Source organism: Echiichthys vipera (genome assembly GCF_963691815.1).
Source record: "Echiichthys vipera genome assembly, chromosome: 3".
NCBI classification, from domain to species: domain Eukaryota; kingdom Metazoa; phylum Chordata; class Actinopteri; order Perciformes; family Trachinidae; genus Echiichthys; species Echiichthys vipera.
This window is the reverse complement of record NC_139828.1, coordinates 24,801,171-24,822,216: the sequence shown is the minus strand read 5'-3', so window position 1 is coordinate 24,822,216 and position 21,046 is coordinate 24,801,171. Positions and strand designations below refer to the sequence as shown.

At 42.5% G+C, this 21,046-nt stretch overlaps 1 protein-coding gene across 2 annotated transcripts in view; it reads right to left on the bottom strand.

The window, feature by feature from the left end:
• Nucleotides 1-16,496, bottom strand: part of lnx1 (ligand of numb-protein X 1) — a 40,246-nt gene extending 23,750 nt beyond the window's left edge. For both annotated transcript variants that reach the window (XM_083939215.1, XM_083939216.1), the window contains exons 1-2: nt 16,268-16,496; nt 11,503-12,009 (exon numbers count right to left, since the gene is read on the bottom strand). In XM_083939215.1, coding sequence (XP_083795341.1) covers nt 11,503-11,945 — 443 coding nt within the window. In that variant the 5' untranslated portion in view covers nt 11,946-12,009; nt 16,268-16,496. The remainder of the gene's footprint in view (nt 1-11,502; nt 12,010-16,267) is intronic.
• Between the last annotated feature and the right edge of the window lie 4,550 nt (nt 16,497-21,046).

Genomic DNA, 21,046 nt, shown 5'->3' with positions numbered 1-21,046 from the left:
ACATATGCTCACCTCAACAGCCCTGCAGTGAAATACTACGTGGAGACATCTCTGACTGTGATTCCCTCCACACTACAGTATATGATCATAGAGAATCTCCACTGGGCTGCTGTCCCACATTGCTCTTGGCACCTTTTAGTCTATAATTCTCGCTCTATGCCACGCTAGCCCTTGGCAGTGTCCTGGTTTTCCTGCCTCCACGTGCCATTGTACAACCGCCTGAAACACAGCCAGCACTGGTCAGCCGAACCCAAAGCCCTGGTACTCAGCAGGGCACTGTTCACGTGAGAGATTAACTCTCCTCTCTGCTGTCAGTTACACTCTGCTGGCTCCCTCTGCTCTGCAGGATGCCCATATGGATCCCCTCCTACAGATTAGCCTGCTGCCGACAGGAGACTGTAGAAATATTTCATGTTAAACATGTCACGCCTCACAGACCCCAAACACCAGCCAGACTTTGAGCCAGCAAGAGGCAAAGGTTAACAGAAACCTATTTTCACAATACACACAACTTCAGTGATATGGCTGAGTAAGTAGGGCATTGTGGAAACAATTATCGTACATTTAAGGGTCCTATATTCTATAATTTCCCTGTGACAGATATAAAGGTTCTATACAGTATATAAATACTGTGAAAGTATCAAAAACACTCAGACACAGAGACATGCACACAGCCTGTATTCAGAAACGAGCAGTCATGTCCCAACTACTATATAAAGGTAGAAAGTAGTGGTTGGACAAAATAATCTAATTAATTAGAGACTTTGTAGTTAATTAATTGCAATTAATCGCATATCAATATTTGACACAAGAAGCAACATCTTTCAATTTAAATGGGTTTTGGTATATGACTTTATCAATGAATAGACACAATGAGTTTAAACAACAAAATGTACGTTTATTTTTATCAGTGAGCACTAATAATAACTAATAACAGTCCCTCCTAGGAGCGTTGTCTTTGCTAACGTTAGCTGCAACATGTTCAGCACTGGGGTGGTAGCGGAGGCTGAAGAGCTCCGGTGGGAGGTGAATTCTTTCTTGCACAATTTGCACACAATCGTGATCTTGTCGATGTTTCTACTTGGTAGTTTTTTATAACTAAAATTTCCACCCACTAAACCAAGCAACAACTCATCATCTTGCCTCTCATCGGTTTCAATTTCTCTCATGTTGTGTTCAGTGCGTCAGTATTATGGGCTAGGCGGGAACTCGTGTAATGAGCAACGTTCGCAAAAATAAATTGCGATTTATCGCAGGTTTTTTTTTTGTGCCGTTATTTTTTCCTGTAATTAATTAATCGTAATTAACGCGTTAAAGTCCCAACCCTAGTAGAAAGTGCTGCTACCATTACAGTCATTGCCCGGCTGCAATGATGGTGCAGAGACACAGAGAGAGCAGATGCGGAACATCTGGAAATACTGACAAATCAGAGCAGACTTTTTCAGGAGGGGGTCTTAAAGAAACAGGAGCTAAAACCAAGAGTTTCAGACAGAGGGTGATTACAGGTGTATTCAGACAGACGGTTTATGAAAAATGTGTTGTTGTTTTTTACACAGGTCCTAGTAGAAACCCAAAATACAAATATTAACGTAAAAATGAGCATAATTAGGGACCTTTAAACCATCTTTGCATACTGACAGTAACAATATTCCTGTCTGTCTTGCTTTCTGGTATACAGTATTTGTGCTTGAACAGAGACACATCAGAGAAGAAGGCTGTGCTAAAGTATACACTTTGACCTGCTACTCACTTCTGTGAATAAATGAGTGCATACATAATTGATCTGTTCTTTTGTGACTGTTACACTTGCACTGTGCGCTCTTCAATTATACATAGTGTGTTTTGGCGTGTGTACTTTCATGCAAATTTGTGTTATTTGAAGCTCAATGCGTTCGTCTATTTATATGTAAACAACTTTAGTGCGTCTTCTACATGTGTCCTTGCCCCGTGTTTCCTTTCATGCTTGATTGTGTATTTTGTTGACTTTGACTACCCATGCATATTAATGCTCCCATGACGGATTCACCAAATGTGCTTCGTATTGTAAATCCAATGTAAAGAAACTAAGCTGAGCTCCTCTCAGAGAGCTGTGCAAGTTTATCAGGAGGGTAGGAAGTAGTCTGATTTGTATCTCCCCCCCCCAGCCTCTCTCTATTTCTGTCCTGCTAGATACAACGAGACAGTGAGAGCTGCTTCACCACAGAACAGGGATTAATATTTAATCCCAAAAAAAAAAGTCTAATTAGTGAAGCCTGCCACACACTTGAAACTGCCACAAGGCCAAAGAGGGCATGCCACGGTGCACTGCCTCTGACTCGAGGTGGACCCGACATAAACAAACCACTCGTCTTGTTCATATCCAGCGAGTGTGTGGCGGCCGGGTGGCTAATCCTGTTAAAATGCGTCCATGCCGAAGATGTCTGGAGCGCTGGGAGTTCGCGCAGTCCTTGGTGATCAAACTCCTTCTAGATGAGGGCTGAAAGGACGGAAGCTAAGCAAATCATAGTGTTTAAGAAATCTCAGCACAGAACATAGATTAATCATTAATGCTCTACAGCGCTGCACTGTGATCATCAGGGGAAGCCATGTGGGCTAGGGGAGGGAATAAGCAAAGTCTAATTGTGTGTGTGCCTGTGTGTGTGTGTGTGTGTGTGTGTGTGTGTATGTGTGTGTGTGTGTGTGTGTGTGTGTGTGTGTGTGTGTGTGTGTGTGTGTGTGTGTGTGTGCGCGTGTGTGTGCGTGTGTGTGTGTGTGTGTGTGTGTGTGTGTGTGTGTGTGTGTGTGTGTGTGTGTGTGTGTGTTAGTGTGTGAGGAGTAAAAATCACAATCTAGGTGCGCTCCTGTGTGTGCCCTTTTATTGGCTGGTGCTGACAGAGTAAAACGGCAGTAACCGTATTAAGCATTTCATCACAGAGAAACATTTACTCTCCACCCTGCATTGCTAGTACCATCTACACCCTGCGCATAGCCAATATGGCCTGTATACAAGCCTACGCTCATTTATGTGTGAGTAAGACAGATTGCAGCCACTCTCATTTTTCCCACGCAACATAAACTCACTGTAGTAATCACATAAAGTGAAAGAAATCAGAAAAGGAGGGGAGGGAGAAAGGAAGCAGGGAAAATAGAGGCAGGCCAGGCAGAGACGATGGTAACGGGGGTGGGGGGTGGGGGGTGGGGGGCTGCTCCTGTCAACAGTATGGACAAAGACAAATGGTGTGCCACTGCTCTCTAGCCAGGCAGAAAAACACCACGTCCGCGTTTGTCTGCTCCTGGTTTCTCTCCCTGTCATGTCATAATCAGCAAAAAACCTCACTGTCACACAGAAACACACTCCGACACCCACTCTTTGTCAGACAGACTGTCAGTATTCGGTGGGAAAATCTGAAAATTTTATATAAAAAGCTACCTCACTGAAATTACCCACATACTGGACATGCTGGTGCCATCACCGTGGCAGCTGTATGTATGGTTCAGGAAGATACCTTATACCCTCGTGACTCCTATCTCCCCCCTCTCCTCCCTGCTGTACCGAACATCCACTCCATTTCCATCCTTATTGCATCCTCCTCCCATTCTTTCCTGTGTATAATCAAATGTAAGGATGCCATCTTCTTCCAACCCATTCAGTCCAGCATCACCCTTCTTTCTCTCTCTCTCTCTCTCTTCTCCTCTTTGGCATCGACCGCTGTCCAATATGGACTCTTGGTGTCTGCAGGAGCTAAAGCCCCACTCAGTGGAGAGAGCATACAATGAAATGAGGGGATTTGCGAGGCGCTCCATTGTTCCATGTATTCATGCAGTATAATGGGACATTTCCGTCAGACTGGAGAGACGAGCGGTAGCCTAGCTTGGGGATCAGAGAGCCCTGGCTTCACACCGAGCTGCTGAATATAGTCAACATTAACTCCCACACAAAGAGCGTCTGAGGGCCAATACAGCGCAGGAAACACAGCTCAGAAGAAGAGGAGCCAAGGAGATAACGTATATACAGTATGTGTAACATATATTATCGTGTGGTTTAAAAGAGGATATTTTGTCTGCTGTTTTCTTGACTGAAAAACTTCTAAAATGTGAGGATGTACCACTGTTCTGTGTTATATATAATTAAGTGTATATATTTGGCCAAAACAAGCAATAAAAAGATCTCATTTTTCACTAAACACTTCATATTCATGGCAAAAAAGAGATGATGAAAAATGATCCTTAGTTGTAGCCTTGATGTTGACACACCCCATGAGAGGTCTGTTTCCATGGTGTCAAAATACAACAATACCCAACGTGTGTGCATCTGTGTTTTAATGGTGATGTAACCATTCCTATTGATGAAACATATATCAATTCTAAGGAAAGGCTGTGGAAGTGTGCACCAACAGGTGTGTATTTATGGTTTCTGTTGTTTTATGTACTGATGGTGGGTTATTTTAGATGACATTATTATAAAAGATTAAAAAGGCTTGAACAGCTGTGATGCAGTAGTAAAGTAGCCTGCTATGAATGTTTAATGCTGAGGTGAAAGTCTATTCCACAAAACAAACACAGTGTGGTTACGACCATCCATATGCTTAACGCGACTCTCGCACACACAGTGTATAAAGCCTACAACTGTGAGCAAGCTCGTGCTGACATTTTGCTCAAATCAATACAGTAGTCACAGACACACTCACACATGCCGCTGAAGAAAGAGAGATAGAGAGAGAAAGAGCAAGAGTGAGAGAGAGATAGATGCCATGCTGCAGTGCTGTAGCATCCAAACTGTCCTGGACAGCACAGCTCTACTGCATCCCAGTGTCACAACAACCAATAAGCAGGACATTAGGAAGCGATTCTATCATCATTTTTACACCACAGAGGCACACTGCAACTCTTAAAGTGATGATACAAATGTAAACATTATTTGTTGCACACAAATACGCATGGACGTACTGCACAAACACACAAACAAACGGCTGATGTAAGTGCACAATAACATATTAGCAACTGATATGAACTCTTGATGGAGAGATGAGGTGATGTTGGTGAAAGGATGCAGGAGGACGCTGAGTGTTGTACTCACAGCTCAGAATAGAGGATGTGCAGGTTGCCCAAATTGTCTGTGTAGTTGGCTGGGCTGAGCCAGGGCAGGACCAGCAGCAACAGAGCCTTCATGGTCAACGCGTGGCTCTTTTCCCTCCCTTTCCCCCTTCTTTTTGTCTCCTCTCTGCGCTGGAGCTCTCTCCTCGGCTATTCCCCCCTCCTCCCCCTCCTCCTCCTCCACCTCCAATTCTCCGAACCTGGCCGTGCTGACCCCCAGCCCTCCCCCCACCCCCTCCTCGCCTGACTTCCTTTTCCAGAGGCGCTTCTCAGATCAGAAATTATCCTCTACTTCCTACCTTTCAAGTCTCTTTCTTTCCCTCTGGTTCTCCCCTCTCTCTCTCTCTCTACCTCTGTGTCTGAGTGAGCTTGGCAGTTTCTTCTTCTGCCTCAGGCTGGCTGCCTGGTCATCTCAGCTGCAGAGGCAAACGGGCCAGTTGCCAGAGGTTGAAGACGGAGCGGAGGAAGAAGCAGCAGCAGAAGCAGGTGCAGAGCAGAAGTCCCGTTGTGGCACAGGAGGAAGAGGAGAAAGTGCAAGAAGAAGAGGAAGGAGACCCATGCAAAGGTGGCACATTTGGAATACAATTTGAGATGTGCAGCCCCTTAATCTGCTCTGGGCACTGGCGAGTTGTAAGAGGATTTGCGCTTGTATGCGTGTGTGTGCATGTCTGTCTCCATCGGTGTGTGCGTGTGTGTGCGCGCGTGTGTGTATGTCAGAGAGAACAGCGCAGGCTGTGACTTATACTGCAGCAGAAACCACTGAGGGGGGAGATGGAGCAGACCAAACAAAGACAGGAGGGGGGGGAGAGGCACCTGGTGCTGCTCTGATTGGCTCTGCCCTCCTCACATGCGTATACACAGGCACACACTCAGACATACAAACACACGCACGTACAACCTCTGCATTCACCTCCCCCTTCCTGCACATATGTTGATCCATGAAGGGGGAGGATAGAGAGTAGGGGCAAAATATGTTGCCTCTGAGCCCTCACCCCTCCTCTCCAGCGATGGACTGCTCCCTGTGCAGCAGATTGGTCTGATCGCTAAAAAGAATCTGCCTACATGTGTGTGTGTGTGTGTGTGTGGGGGGGGGGGGGGGGGGGGCGGACATGACCAAAACACACGGCAAATCAATATCCTCTGCAGTGATGGAGCCTTGTTATTTTGAGTGTCATGAAGGAGAGCGACAGGAGCCAAAAATAAGTTTTGCATTCATTCTTTAGAGAATCACTGTCCACGTGCACATTTCATTCATTCATAGATTCAGTCATACAATCATTTAATTTCAAAGTAAATGCACAGAGAGATAACAAAGGTTAACTCTGTCCAGCATCCCTACTTGGTTCAATGTGTTCTTGGAAAGCACTTACAGCTGGGAAGTCACAGAGGAGTGATTGGCATTCACCTGCAGGTACTGAAAAAGCAAGATACATTCAAAGGCTGTTTGAGACGTGTATTTCTTTCCACCCTCTCTCTCTGTGGTTAAAACAAAGCAGGAGGGAGCGATGCTTGCACATGAACTTTGAATGTGAAATACTGTCGCAGATCTTTTTTCATTCCATCCTGCCAAATCTCATCCTCAATCCCTTTAGTGATATTCATTTAGCAATTATATCTTAAGTAGTCACGCCAATTTTATTTACCAGCCTCAAATTTGACTCAGCATCATTTCCTTTCCTTTCCTTGTTTTCTCTCTTCTTACCTTTTTTCCCACTGTTATCCAATTTTCATAGCGCTCAGCTGTCTGCTACCCTCGAGAAAGACACTTAACTGGTGTAAATACCCAGTCTGAATGAATATTTCATGGATGGAGGTAGTGTGGTTACAGGCTGCGTGTGTATCTGTGTGTGTGTGTGTGTGTGTGTGTGTGTGTGTGTGTGTGTGTGTGTGTTTGTGTTTGTGTGTTAATGCATGCATGCGTGCATACTGAGGCATAAGTTATCCTGCGGTATTTGAACAGTGCACACAGCGACAAGACCACAGGGCACGCAGGAAATGGAAATGTAATTGGATTGTGACAGGATGCAGTTTGTGAGCAGAAACCAGTCTGCCCCCACAGGAGTCGTTTCATACACTTGTGCATTGACTCGCACTCACAAAAACACCATCATAACATATAATCATACATACAATCCCCTCATTACTCCTACTCCTAGCCAATTCCTCATGCTGATGTTAAGTCAAAGTGTGTATTTTTTAAAGATACAGTATATTTTGAGCTGGAAATTTTCCCATAGAAAGACAGTCGAGACAGGTGTTAGTATAGGTATAAACCCTGGCATCTGCTATGAGTGTGTTCAGCCTTGTAATATTGAGTTAAGAAGAAGAAGCTGTTGATGGAGATGACCACATGGTATTCCTAGCAGCATGATACGATGGCATAAATTATGGGCAGAATTTTTCAAATGAATGATGTGGGAACACAACCTGTCACATCTTAAACTTCAGAAGGATGGGTTGTAGACCTGAAGAAGTGGAATTAGATAGTCCCTCACCAGCAGAAATGTACTAAACCAAAAATAGTTTTCATGTTGGCTCCATGGGCCGAGTGTTTTTAATTGATCAATGAGGCATGCAAGTGGCAGTCATCACAATTAACAAACTTCAATTAAGTAGGCTAATGATACTTACGTAATGAGGTCGGAAATGTTTTGTTACAGGGGGTGAGATACAACCTAAATGAAAAGAGCCACATGGCCAGGCTATGAAGCCAAATGACTCAGTGGCCAAACTGTGGAATTACGTCAGGAAATGCCATGAGGCCCAAAAATACTTTTCTCATTGACTTACATTGTAAAAGAGACGTGTAAATTAGTGGGTACGTTTTTTTGAGACCTCTGCGAAATGACTCATTTTACTATCAGAATTTTATCCTTTCGGCCTATTAACATTTGGAAAGTCAAGAAGAGCCACTAGATTCAATTTTTTATCCCCATTCAAGTTAAGTTAGCCAGTTCTGCCGGTGGAAGTCTCAAGTAGCAATGCTCTATGGACCATTCAGTAGCCCCCATTACAAAAATCTAGTTTAGCTTGAATATGTGGTACAGCCGCAATCTTATCCCTCATCTTAATAACATCTTAGCTAACGTTAAGCTAACTTAGTTTGTTACTGCATTCTTGGCCCACTTCTTGAGGTCGTCCTTCCACCCTTTGGTAGTAGAAGGGGCATGAATGACCACATTATCCATTTTAAGATGTGAAAGGTTGTATTTCCACATCATTTAGTTCTTGGACAAATCAAATCAAGAAGAGGGAAGACACCTGTAGCATATCACTTAGCTGGTTCAATGACAGGAATATCCAGAAGTAGCACCCAGACGTCATGCCAAGTATCATGGGGCTAGGAATAACATGGATAGCAAAACAGGTTAGTTTACCTACCTGCCACCAAGGCTGACTTTCTGTATGTATCTCTCATACAAACAAAGGTCACATAGAAAAGTAACTGCCTCATTTAATACAGAATACAATCATAGTAACTGCCAGAGACTCTCATTTCTTCTCTAAATATAAACACAAACTTTGAAGAAATCCTGTGGGCGTTGAAAGTGTACTTGAAAACAAGTACATTTTCACACAAAAAAAGAGGAAGAAGAAAAAAAAAGAAACACCACCATGCTCAAGGCAGAACATCAGTAAAACATACACATGGAGCTCTGGGTAAATTAATTTGACTAACACAAAAAAATACGAGTGAGAGACATTCAGAGCAGAGAGAACATGTTTTAAGCGGCACATGTGGCTACATGTAACTGGCTGAAAAGCAGAAAATACCTGAGTGGGTGGGGAGGCTCTTTCTGGCTGAGTCAGTGCAAGCCCTTATAGGACAAAGTAACAAAGCAAAGCAAAAAAGATATGGTTCAACAAATGGTTAAGATTTTGTTCTTAATTGCACTTGTTGTGTCCAGAATGACAATTTCTACAGCAAAAGGTCAATAAAGGTCATGAATGATTACATGAGTATGAAATCATCTCTGACCAGATGGTGTGACTGTCTCAGTCATTATAACTCCTGACCCTCTGCCAGATTCTGGGGTAGGGCCACTGCCAACAAAATACCCACAGACAGATGAAGATCAGGGAAGAACAGCGTAATTTACATAAAGCCCCTGTTTTGAAGTGTATCTCTATAGCCCCTTTCACACGTCCACTGCAATCCTGAAATTATCTAGCGAAGCATTATGTGAGAATGCAAATGTCCCAATCAGTTGGATTGGACATCAAAGGGTGTTTACCCTCCCAGTACAAAGACTGTTTAATCTCAGAGTGAGCCCATGTGTGGATACAGCCGCTCATTGACTAATGTATTCACGGCAAGCAAGGGGGCTTGTTGATTAACTTTCTCATTGATACTGGGAAAAAACGGGAGAAGGGTGGTTTACACAATTACAGCAACGACAGTGTATACCTGGAGAGACGATGAGATTCAGTAACTTCTGTCGATAAGAGACAATGCCAAATTTGTCATCTAATGAATGGCAGGAGACCCGTTGTTTATGACCAAATCGCAAACCCTGTCTATCACCAAACGTCGTATTTCCAGTAAGTGAGAACACATCTGACACAGAGAGTCTCCTGTCATATTTAAGATGTAAATATATCTCTCAACCAAGCCCCCACCACAGCGATTTCCTGGTTGATCAAATATGGAAGTGCCGAAAACTCGCAGTTCATTGAATGGCCAATAGGAGGAAGTTTCATAATAGGGCAATTTCGCATTGACTCCCATGTCAAACAGCCCATTTTCACAGCATAATTAAACCTATTTATAAAAAAAAAACATTCAAGCCTGTATGTTTAGGTCATATCTCCATGACAACACTGAGGGGGCTGTACAAGGCTAGTTTTTATTTCATTGGAGGTTAAAGTGTATGAATAATTAGGGGCATGTCCTCTTGAGTGACAGCTAGCCGCTGGTTATATGTCAGCCAGACGGACGTATCTCCCTCCACCCAACGTCACATCAATGCACTCACGATATTGAGATCACATTAACATCTATTTTGTCTGGCGTCAAACGTTGACCAATCACTGTCCTGTGAAGAGCTACTGGCAGCTATGCATGTGGAACAAAAAGCAGAGGCGACTGTTTGTTCAAAAGAACAATGGAGGCTAAAGAGGTTAACGTAGATGCTGCAATAGCATCAGTTTTATCAGAACTGGAGAATATTTCTTCATTGAAAGAAGAGCAAAGAACGGCACTGGTGTCTTTAGATAGAAAAGATGTTTTCACTATTCTCCTGACTAACTCCGGCACAAGTTTGATAGACAATCACCTGCCAGAAATATTTTGAGTGCACCTGCCCTTTTCCGAACCCATTTCCCTATTTCTTATGATGGCTTCTTAGATGGTTCTGCTTACCAAACCATCTAGCATGTAAGTTTAGACATTTGTGACCATGGTTAAATGAAGCTAACACAGAGTTTTGGTATGAAATGGGAAGCTTACTAGTCCCCAGTTTTAAAGTCCCACTTTTGGTTGACTAATCCAACCATCTGCACATGTTAAAACTCAACAAATGCTAAGCCAACCATAATAACCAGTTTTATTAAACAAACACTGTTTAGTCACAATCACTGGACTAGATAAGTGAAGAGAATATAAATGTGGAAGTGACTGTTTTAATAACTTTTTCACATTCTTGCACACAACGTGTAGAATCATCCCTCTGGATGTGGCCTTTCACTTCCACAGATAACACCTTCTAACTACGGGAGAGCAGCTGAAACCTTTGGGGAGTCAGCCTCAGAGCTCCACACCTCATTATGACATTCACACTACGTGAGGGAAAAGGCTGGGGGGAAAAAATGGAGCAATGTGGAGAATATTGGGAAGGGTGGGGTTGAATGGAAGGTGTAAAAAGACAAGGAGCATATAAAGTGGTTGTATGTGGCGGGGGAAATAAGACAGAGAGAAGGGGCAAGGAAAAGGGCACAACTTTTTTAAAGTTTTATAAAGTGAAAATTAGTGGGAAACACTCTGCTGCTTGTGTGTGATGTGTGGTGAGATCCACTAATTATCCCAGAGGCCTTTGGTCTAGGGGAGCGTTAATGAGCGTTAATGAAAACAGATCCACACTGAGAGAAACCAAAGTACTGTCTTTTAATGATATATAAACAGAGGAGCTGGGCCTAGTTTAGATGAAAGCCTGGTTGGAGGAAGAACTCACTCCTTTGGGACTGTAGCTGTGGGTTAATGGCGATGGGAAGAGGAGGGTGGGAAACCTAGAGTGTGTGTTTACTGCAGTTCATTGTAGTTTTTACCAGATAGCAAGGGTAAATAGGAGAGAAATAAAAAAATAAAAGTAAAAGTAATTGCTTACTAGTTTAATTAGAGTATTGATTGTAGGCCTGCAAATCCTATGAGCTACAGATTGTTTTTATAGTACGAGCGTTGGAATAAATCAAGCTGTGCTTCTTCCATCCTACCTGCTCTTGATGTGGTCTTCCAGTTCACCACGAGTCAGAGTTTCAGAGCAATGGTCAGTGAAGGGGCAAGCCACAGCCAGCTTGTCCAGTAGCTTGTGCACCAGCAAGCTGGGCTTCCTGCAGCTCTGCAGCATGAGGGGTGTGCGGCACACTGGGCAGAAGTCGCTTTCTAGCAGGAAGCTGGTGAGACACTCCTTGCAGTAGGTATGTCCGCAGGGCGTGTCCAGGGGTCGGATGAGCGCCTGCAGACAAATGTGACAGATGAGGTCGTCGTCCACCTCGTCTTTGTAAATGTACTCGTGGTTCTCCTCCAGCTGGTGGCTGTGGCCACATGATGCGCACAGGTCAGGAGGTGGAGACAACAGTCCATAGTCTGAGGGGGAAAGGGGCGGAGCCGACGCCATGGCAACTTCAGGTGTTATACTCTCCTCCTGGAAACTCATTTGGACCCAGGATGTCTTGTTGGATCCAAAGAGGACGTCATCAGCAGCAGAGATCTGTGGGATACTATACGGGGAAAAGGAATATAATATAGTACAGTATGTAAAAATCCTCCAAGACAAGCCACAGCGCTGCATTCAATATCCTAAAAAGTATCATCAGCAAACGTAAGTAAAAGTACTGGTAGTGCAGTAAAATATCCCATTACTGATCCATTATTAGCTTATAGTGTATATGACATGACACATGACATACATTGTGAAAGCTGGTTGAGGTGGAACTAGTCATTGCCTAGCTGCAATGATGGTGCAGAGAGTGCAGATGTGTAGGACCTGGAAACACTGACCAGTCAGAGCAGACTGGGCTTTTTTTCAGGAGAGGGGCTTTAAGAGACAGGCGCTAAAACAGAACGTTTCAGACAGAGCGAGATTACAGGTATATTCAGACAGACAGTCTGAGGAACATAATGTATTTTTGAGCAATAGAGGATGTAAACATGTTCTAGTATAAACCCAAAATACAAGTATGAACCTGAAAATTAGCACGATATGGCACCTGTAAGTAAAGAAGTGAATATACTTTCCACCACTGAAGAAAGGCAGTTCTCATGTCAAGTAAACAGGGTGTGAAAATATTCATAAACTGTGTTGCCAGAGCAGAGCTTCTCTTTCACACACACATGAACAACAGTCCTGCAAACTCTTTTTTTTCTCAGTTCGTTGGATTTCCTTTGTTGGCACAGAGAAGTGATATCGACCACCTGAGATGTCTTCTCTAGAAGCAGGAAAAGCGACAGATAGACACGGATAAGTCTCCAGCATTCGCTCACTGTACAGCATGACAAACACACGTCACTGCTGTGAGATGTGACAGGATTTGATGCTGCATTTTGTTTTGTGTACTGCCACACAGGTTTACATTGAGCTGGACGCTGTAAGAGTGCCAGAGAACACGTCATATTCAAAACAGGCAGGCTCCTCGAGCACATGGACACGAACAGATGGGCTCAGTCAGACACACGTCACCTTGGCAACAGCCATCTTCTTGGCACTCTACAAGCTTTGTTTCTGGACCCACTATTGGGTTTTTGGCTGCTTAATGAGACACTAGATCTTGTTAAAACAACAACAACAAACAGGAACAAAACTTGGGTTTGGAGTCCACAAAATACAAACATAATCCAAGTACTAGTTCTATTTTAATTGGATACATACCCATGCTCCATATAAAACTATAGCAATAAAATACACTTCGATGTGCATCCCAATATGCTAATGCCGACAAATATGGCCGCACACGTACAAGTAAATCTACTGAGTAACCACTGAGTTGTCAAAACAAACAAGCTGCCCTCATTTCTTTTTACATAAGCAGTATGAGGAAGGCGCACAGCTAGTTGTGACAGCCATATAAGCTCCGTGTCTTTGGTGTGTCTGGGATGGGATGGCTAATAAGAAGAGGCTGAGCAGTCTTAATAAAGATGAACTTTCCCACTGAGAGCTTGCGGTAACATGGCTGATTCATCACAGACTGTGGCACCTGCTGCGTCTGAGGTCTGGGCTTATCTATGGAGCTGAACACTTTGATCAAAGCCAGGGACAGAAAGAGACGGAGAGAGAGAAAATATTTGCCAGCAGGAGCAGAAAAATATTAAAAAAGTGATTCAAAGTTAAAGAAAATGAAAAATGAAGGTGGTTTATATTCTAGCCAATTCCTGATCTGAACAGGATAACATAATCTCCTTTAAGTTTGTTCTCTCTTCTCTCCTGGGAGACTTTGGTGTTAAAAGAGAAACATTAACACCAGACTAACAAAAAAAGAATATAGTAAAAGGATCAGAATATATGCCACCAAAATGGATGACACCGTTCTTCTTACAGCCTGACTGGAACCATTTGTATTCATTTGTGTGTGGAATGAGGATCACACAATAGCAACACCTTCCCGCACTTAAATACATGTACCTACATGTAGAGGCGCACACAGACCCACTCACAGACAAACACGCCCATGCCTGAGGAGCATCAGTACACTCAAGTGAAGTGACAAGACAACACTGCAATAACAGTCCTGCTCTTTGCTCAATAGAGACAAAAAGATTTGATAGGCTGAAGCATAAAGGTCCATATGGTGCATATTTCCAGGTTCATACTCGTATACTCACTTTTTATGGGACCTTAAACTACATACTACTAATGTTTTATTAATAGCTACACCTCCATTAAATTTAACAAGCATGAGAGGTGTAAGGTTTTGAGTTTGGCTGCATTCTGTCCACAATTCTATTTCACTTTTGATCACAAAGCGAAAGAAAAAGCAATGTTTGGATTGTAAATACAATACAGAGTTAAAAGTGTTTCCTTGTCTTTGAACCAAAGTGACGTCAAGCTTCGGCACAATAGTGTTCGCTTTTTCAACAATTGAGGTCTGGGAGAGTTGTTTGTCTAAGATAGCCTACACCTTCTTCCTCACACATTGCACATTTATGCAAATAGGGCTGTTGATTCGCTCTTAGGTTACTCCTCTGTGATCTGGGGGGACTTGAGAAGTTTATAATGATACAAGCCTGTGCCAAGTCAGCTCCTTTTCCTAACGATTGCGTGAGAAAAACAACCCAGTGACCAGGTAAATGTGTCTGCGTCGGCACTGTCCACAATCAACTAGCATGCTGCTATGTACATATCCACTAGTCATATTCAACAAAATCAAATCATATCTGTATAAATCAAACAAACACACCCTCAAAAGGCACAGTCAGACAAATCACACAATTGCATGTGAGAATAGCACGCAGCATTAAATGTCACACAGACTTCTTTTGCATAACTAGTTTGTTAATCATTGCAAATTTGATTTTATGCTTTAACATACTGACATCCATGCCATGTGTTTTTAAAGGTCCCATATCATGCTCATTTTCAGGTTCATACTTGTATTTTGGGTTTCTATCAGAACATGTTTACATGCTTTAATGTTCAAAACACATTATTTTTCTGAATATACCTGTATTTACCCTGTCTTTCTCCCAAGGAAGCCCAGTCCGCTCTCATTTGTTGGTAGCGGCACTGTAGCGCTACAGAAGCGATACTGTACAGAACAGTACTGAAGTTCTGGCGGCTCGTTTAAAGACACAGTTTCTAAGAGGGCTGTCTTTCCCTGTGGATCGAGTGTTTTGATACTTTCAGAATTTACTGTCACCTGTTTGAAGGCAAAAAAGGTATAGAGATCTCCCTTTTTACAATGAGACCTTTAACTGGCCCAGTTTGTAGCAGGTGTGGTGTCATGTTGTCAAGACTACAAACTGCCCTGTGATTCATGTAAAGAAACAAACTCATTCAAAGGCTGACACACACAATCCCAGGGCCCATGCTCGCCAGCACAATTGCAGCAAAGAGTGGGAGGGCTGAACAAGAAGTTACTCTTGAACATATCAGTTCATCAGATAAGTCAGAATAGCAAGCAAATACTAGATCAATGCCTCACTCAGCACAAATAAACATGAGGCAGTCTGGTGTTACAAACAAAGGCACAAATCTAACACACACACAATCACGCGCTATCCTGTATAGTCTGTTGTGTTCAGACATGTCCCTGAAACACTGAAAATTCCAGTAAGCCATTTTTTTCCCCCTTGACTTATTCATCTGTTTCACATCCACTCACATGAAAACTGTGGAAATTAATCAGTATGTCTACAGCATAAAACAAGCAAATATTGATGATTTTCACATAAAATATCAGAGAAAAAAACACATCATATGTCATTTACTCATACCTCTACATATATTACACATAACTTACTACTATTTTCTATACTTTTCAACTCCAGCACATCTTGTTCCATTTAGAATAAACATATGAGATGCGGAGCAACAGAGTAATATAATTATTGCGTTTCTCTTGTGTGTGTATGTTTTGTCTTAGTTTATATCACATCTCCACGATGAGTCTGAGCCAGACCTGACACCTCAGTCTGGGAGAACAGCTGCAGGCAGATGCAAAGCTCTGTGAAGTGTCTCTCATATCAGAATGGCTCACTGGATCAGCACAGACTGCAGTGAATACTCACTGAGACGCTGAGATTAGCAATCACACACATAGGTAACAGTAAATCTACTTGGACAACGTCATTATAGGCACCCTATATCTATTACACGCATGTGAAGTAAACACTCATACAGGATTCAGTGCAAATGAATTCCATGCAAATAAAACAGATCAGCACTGGAACAAATTGTTGTTACTACTGACAAATAACAGCATTTAAGACAAGTAACAACCACACATACAAAAAACCAACTTGGAGTGGGGAAAGTATACTTACATGGCTTCATGAGCGACGTTCACTTTAAGCGGAGCAGTTCACCTGGACAGGTAAAGTCTCGCAGATGGTGTAACATTAAACCATTGGGGGGATGGTGTGGGGGGAGCGAGGGAGAGTTAAATGACTCAGTAAAGAGGACTTTGTCCCAGTCACAGAGTCTGACGATTGGCTGCTGGTGTTCAAGGGGAGAAATTTTATCCGACTGCCAGTCTTTAGGGACTTGCTCCTGCTCCTGTGTGAGCTCAGATCCTGCTCACCTCTAACAGGCCAAGGTGATCAGGAAGTGGCAGAGCAGAGGGGCGGAGCCAGAGGAAAGGTAAACAGCATAACTGCCCAAACCTGCTCTGGGAGTTTGGGAGAAACTGGAATTTTGTATGAAGTAGAGTGGACACAAGAAATAGACGAATGGAGCAGAACAGTTTTTCTCAAAAGTGCAGCATTTCTAACAAACAAGACCTTTTTTTCTAATGAAATATTAAAATGTCTTGCAAAAGGGCACCAGTAGCTTGAGCTACAAGTTCTGACAGGACCTCTTCTATAACACAATAAAGATTAAATAACCCACAAAACATTGTATGTACCTACATAATTGATTTCCTGCAGACCATTGCGTAAACAGAATCACTGCACTGTGGTCTTTAAACAGGAAGCCCATAATCTGAGTAAATGACAACATGTACTGAAATAATTCAAGCCTGTGTACAGTACACACACAGTAATACTTGTTGCTTGTATAAGGTCTTCTTCTTTTTGTTGTGGTTTTGCTTCCCCGTGACAATAGCTGCTTTTGTAAAGCTGTGCGTGTGACTCCGGCTTTGTACAAAAACAGTTGTTATCCCTGTTTTCAGATGTGGTTTCCCCCTCGGCTTTTCCTACATCTCACTGCTCTTTAAACCTTAGGACGCTCAGCCACAGGTGCTCCAGACACAAAGTTACGTCTTTTCATGAGTCACAAACAGAGCAAACAGAGCTGAATCATTAGAACATGTGTCTGGGCAGAATACAGACTGTAAGTTATCATGAGAATCCCAGTGACTCAGGTGGGGATGGGACTGTAGTCGATTGTATCGTGGATCCTGATAAGAAACACTCACAATAAGTTGATCTTGGTGAATTTTCATATTCAGGATAATTGTAAATATCCTCATGAGTGACTTGACCGGCAAATTAAGTGCGGTTTACTATAGTTTTTCCTCTAACTGTAACATTAATTTGGCCACAGCCCATATATCCACAAATCAAGCGGAATTTACTTTATTTTACAGACAAATATGTTCTCATCTGATTTGGCCTATTAAAAGAGGTAGTAGAAAGTGAAAGTGTTTGCGTGTATAACTATCATATTTTTGCATACAGTATTGTTATCAACCACAAGAACAACAAATGTAAGTTTGATCATTTAATAGGCTGCATGCACGTAGAAATGACCATTTACAGCATTTCCACTGGGATGCTCTGTGAGTTCTGCTCCTTCTGTGATCACAAGTCCGTTACATAATTGTAATCAGGGGGATGCTATGATTTATGATTACTTTATTTAAGATTGTTTATTTTTCACTTTAAAAGTCGTGTCCTATCTGTGATGCAATACAACTATTTGTTTCTTGACAAAATGTAAGTAAAGTGATTCTACTGTGTTTTAAGCATATTTTCTAAGATAAAATCCTGAATCACAATCGCTTTGGCCAGAATAATCTTGACAAGAAATGTTCATATTATCCCTTGCCTAGATGTCCGTTGATTGTTAAGACAGGTTTAAGTATTTTACATCATAAGCTACGTACAGGTTAGCGGTGTGGTAATGTCAGTCCTTAAGGCGGCAGTCAGTCCACCACTTTCTGAAGACGATTTAGCCTCTGGGGGCAATGGCCAATATTTGTGGGGTTCCCATGTAGACATTATGCTAAACTAAGATGTTGAATATGGTAAACATTAAACCTAAATAAACCTTAGCATGTTAGCTTTGTCACTGTAAACATGGAAGCATAGCTACTGACATTAGCCGCCCAATGTAGCAGCAGCGCCCAATGTAGCCGCGTGCACAGGTCGGATTTGCCTCTCTGCCGCTGCGCTCAAAGTTGAACTTTGACCTAGTTGCCGATGACCTTTTTTAAGCGCAACCAATGAGAAAGAAGCTTCAAGTGTGATGTTTACGTTTCCTAGGCAACCAGAGAGCCACATCAAGCCGGTTAGAAAGATGAAAGAAAAACTTGTAACCAAGAAAAACACAAACAATTTGAATGAAAATTTTTTGTGTTTCCGAGTTTCCCGGATTAATGTCGTATCAAGATCTCGAAAGAAAATGTATTGCTAGGAGGTTCATAAGCAGTCATACCAGGTTTATGAACTGGCACTTTATGAGCCAACAGTAGTTTTAATACTAACGTTGATTTAGCCGTTTACTGGGTCTCTGTTCCCAACCTCGCGGTGAGCCCAGCACAAGAAACGTATCATGTGAACGCCCCGATAGGACATTTCTTTGGACAGAGGAGGCCCATCAAGTTTGAAGAAAAACTGCAGCTGCTACTACTGAGGTGGGAGTGTAAAAATGACCCACATATGTGCTTTGGACGGGATTCAAATCAATGACCAGCACAGGTAGGCTAATGTTAAAATCCTTCCTCCTCCCATAGAGAAATGCATCCAGTCTGCGTAGAGCTGTTCAAGAACAGGTTTGGCTTTTTGTTCAGGTAACTAATTCTGTGATGGTCAAAATGAACAGGAGTTTTTGAAGAAGGTGTTGAAACGTGTCAAGCAGCATTATAAATGAAAGTCAGTTTGATTTACTTTTACTTTTGTTTACTGAAATGTAGGCCTTTAGGTGTGTAAGCAAATTCTATTGTAGTTTCAGTTCACACATCACTGTGTTGTTTGCAGGAACATGAACTCTTGATGGTCTTTGTGATATTTTTTTACATTTTGGAAAGTTAAAGGTATTGTCATGTATCTTCACAGTCACTGAACAACCAGGTCGTGTAGCGCATAGTCTCTCCACTGGATGAGTGACGGGGGATGAACAAGAAACAGTAGAGCCGGTGGTGACCTTTACAGCTCCTATATCACTCCCACTTCCTTTCCACATGACCACCCTTCTGTCTCCTTTTCTTCTTGACTCAGATGAACAGCATAATAAAAGCCGTGAGATAGTTATTTTGCTAAATTATACGGTGTGTATTGCTACAGTGATTCAACTATTTAGTTTCTTTAACTCTGAAGTTTTCTTTGAAGTGCTGAGTTGAACCTGCATCCTGCTTCATTTCTGCTGAGTCCTCAGCTCCCTGCCGCTGTAGTTTATCTAAACACTGTGGTGCAGGTGAAACCAATCTCCCACTGTCTCTCTTGGACACTCCCACACACACACACACACACACACACACACACACACACACACGCACGCACGCACGCACGCAGGCAGGCACGCACGCACGCAGGCAGGCACGCACACACACACACACACACACACACACACACACACACACACACACACACACACACACACACACACACACATACAGACACACTCCTACTCCTTCCATCCCTTCCCAGCTTAGCTGTGCTTCACATTCCTCTGACACACTTTCCTCTAAGTCCCCAGCAATGATTTGAATTCAGATGACGGATGAGAAATTTAAAAGAACTGTCTGATACAAAGACAGGTTCCCTTTAACTCACTTTTTAAAACACTCAGTTTCTTTTCTATCCATTTCTCATGTGGCAGTGAAAGGTCGGTCATCTTTTTACCTTCCACGCAGCATCCATATTTCATGGAATGGATGCAAATGCTCTCCGTAGCTTGAATATTGAAGAGGGAAAGCGGCAGGAGGAAGGTCATCAAATATAAGCAACCAAGCCTGCTCCACCATCACCACGGAGATGGCCTCCTTCTTGTCCTTTTAATGTGATCATTTAATGCAGACTGTGTGTGGGTGCAGGTGTGGGACTGTGGAGATGCATGTTCTTGGGTGTTGAGTGTGTATTTGGGAGTCATTCAGAGAGAAAGGCACACACCCAAAAACATACTCAACCTTTTAAGCTTTTCTTCTTTGTTAGTTTTAATTTGACCTCAATCAGCCCTCAGCCACTGTACACCACTTCACAGACTGTGCTGGACTCAATAATCATATTAAACTGTGGTACAATATAAATGTATCAACTACATTTATAATGTATTTATTCGCCACTGCCACCACTAAGCATGATGTTGGCTGTGTTTTAGTAATCCATAGCACTTGCGGTTTCTTTTAACAATGATCTGTAATTCTGAGTTAATCTGGGTTTTACATGGGTTATTATCATATTTTTGACCATTGTGATTATTGGTCATGATAACAACTTGCTCGCCACCTCTTTCATAGAGACTTGAGAGATTCAGACTTAAGAAAAGCACCGATCAAGGCAAGGGGTGTGGTCTTTTCTAACAAAACAAAAACAAAAAAAACCCTGCTACAGTACTGGCATAGTAAGCATGTATCAACGCTTGTCTTGGTCCAACAGAAAGCACAATCCTGTGTAAATCCTGGCATTAGCAAAGTGGACACTTCCTGGTCAACCTGACTTTCTGTAACCTATTCATGCATGCATGCTGGTGTATTTATGTTAGTGTGAGGGTGTGACTCACTTTCGAATTTAGCTTGTGTGTATGTTGGAAGCTTTGGCAAACATGAGATAATGGTTTGGATTATAAAACAAATTTCTTAATGTGCACTTATTAGCAATGCTAGCAGCCAACACTAAAATACCTCAACAACTATGGGATGGATTACAGGGCACATTCATGGT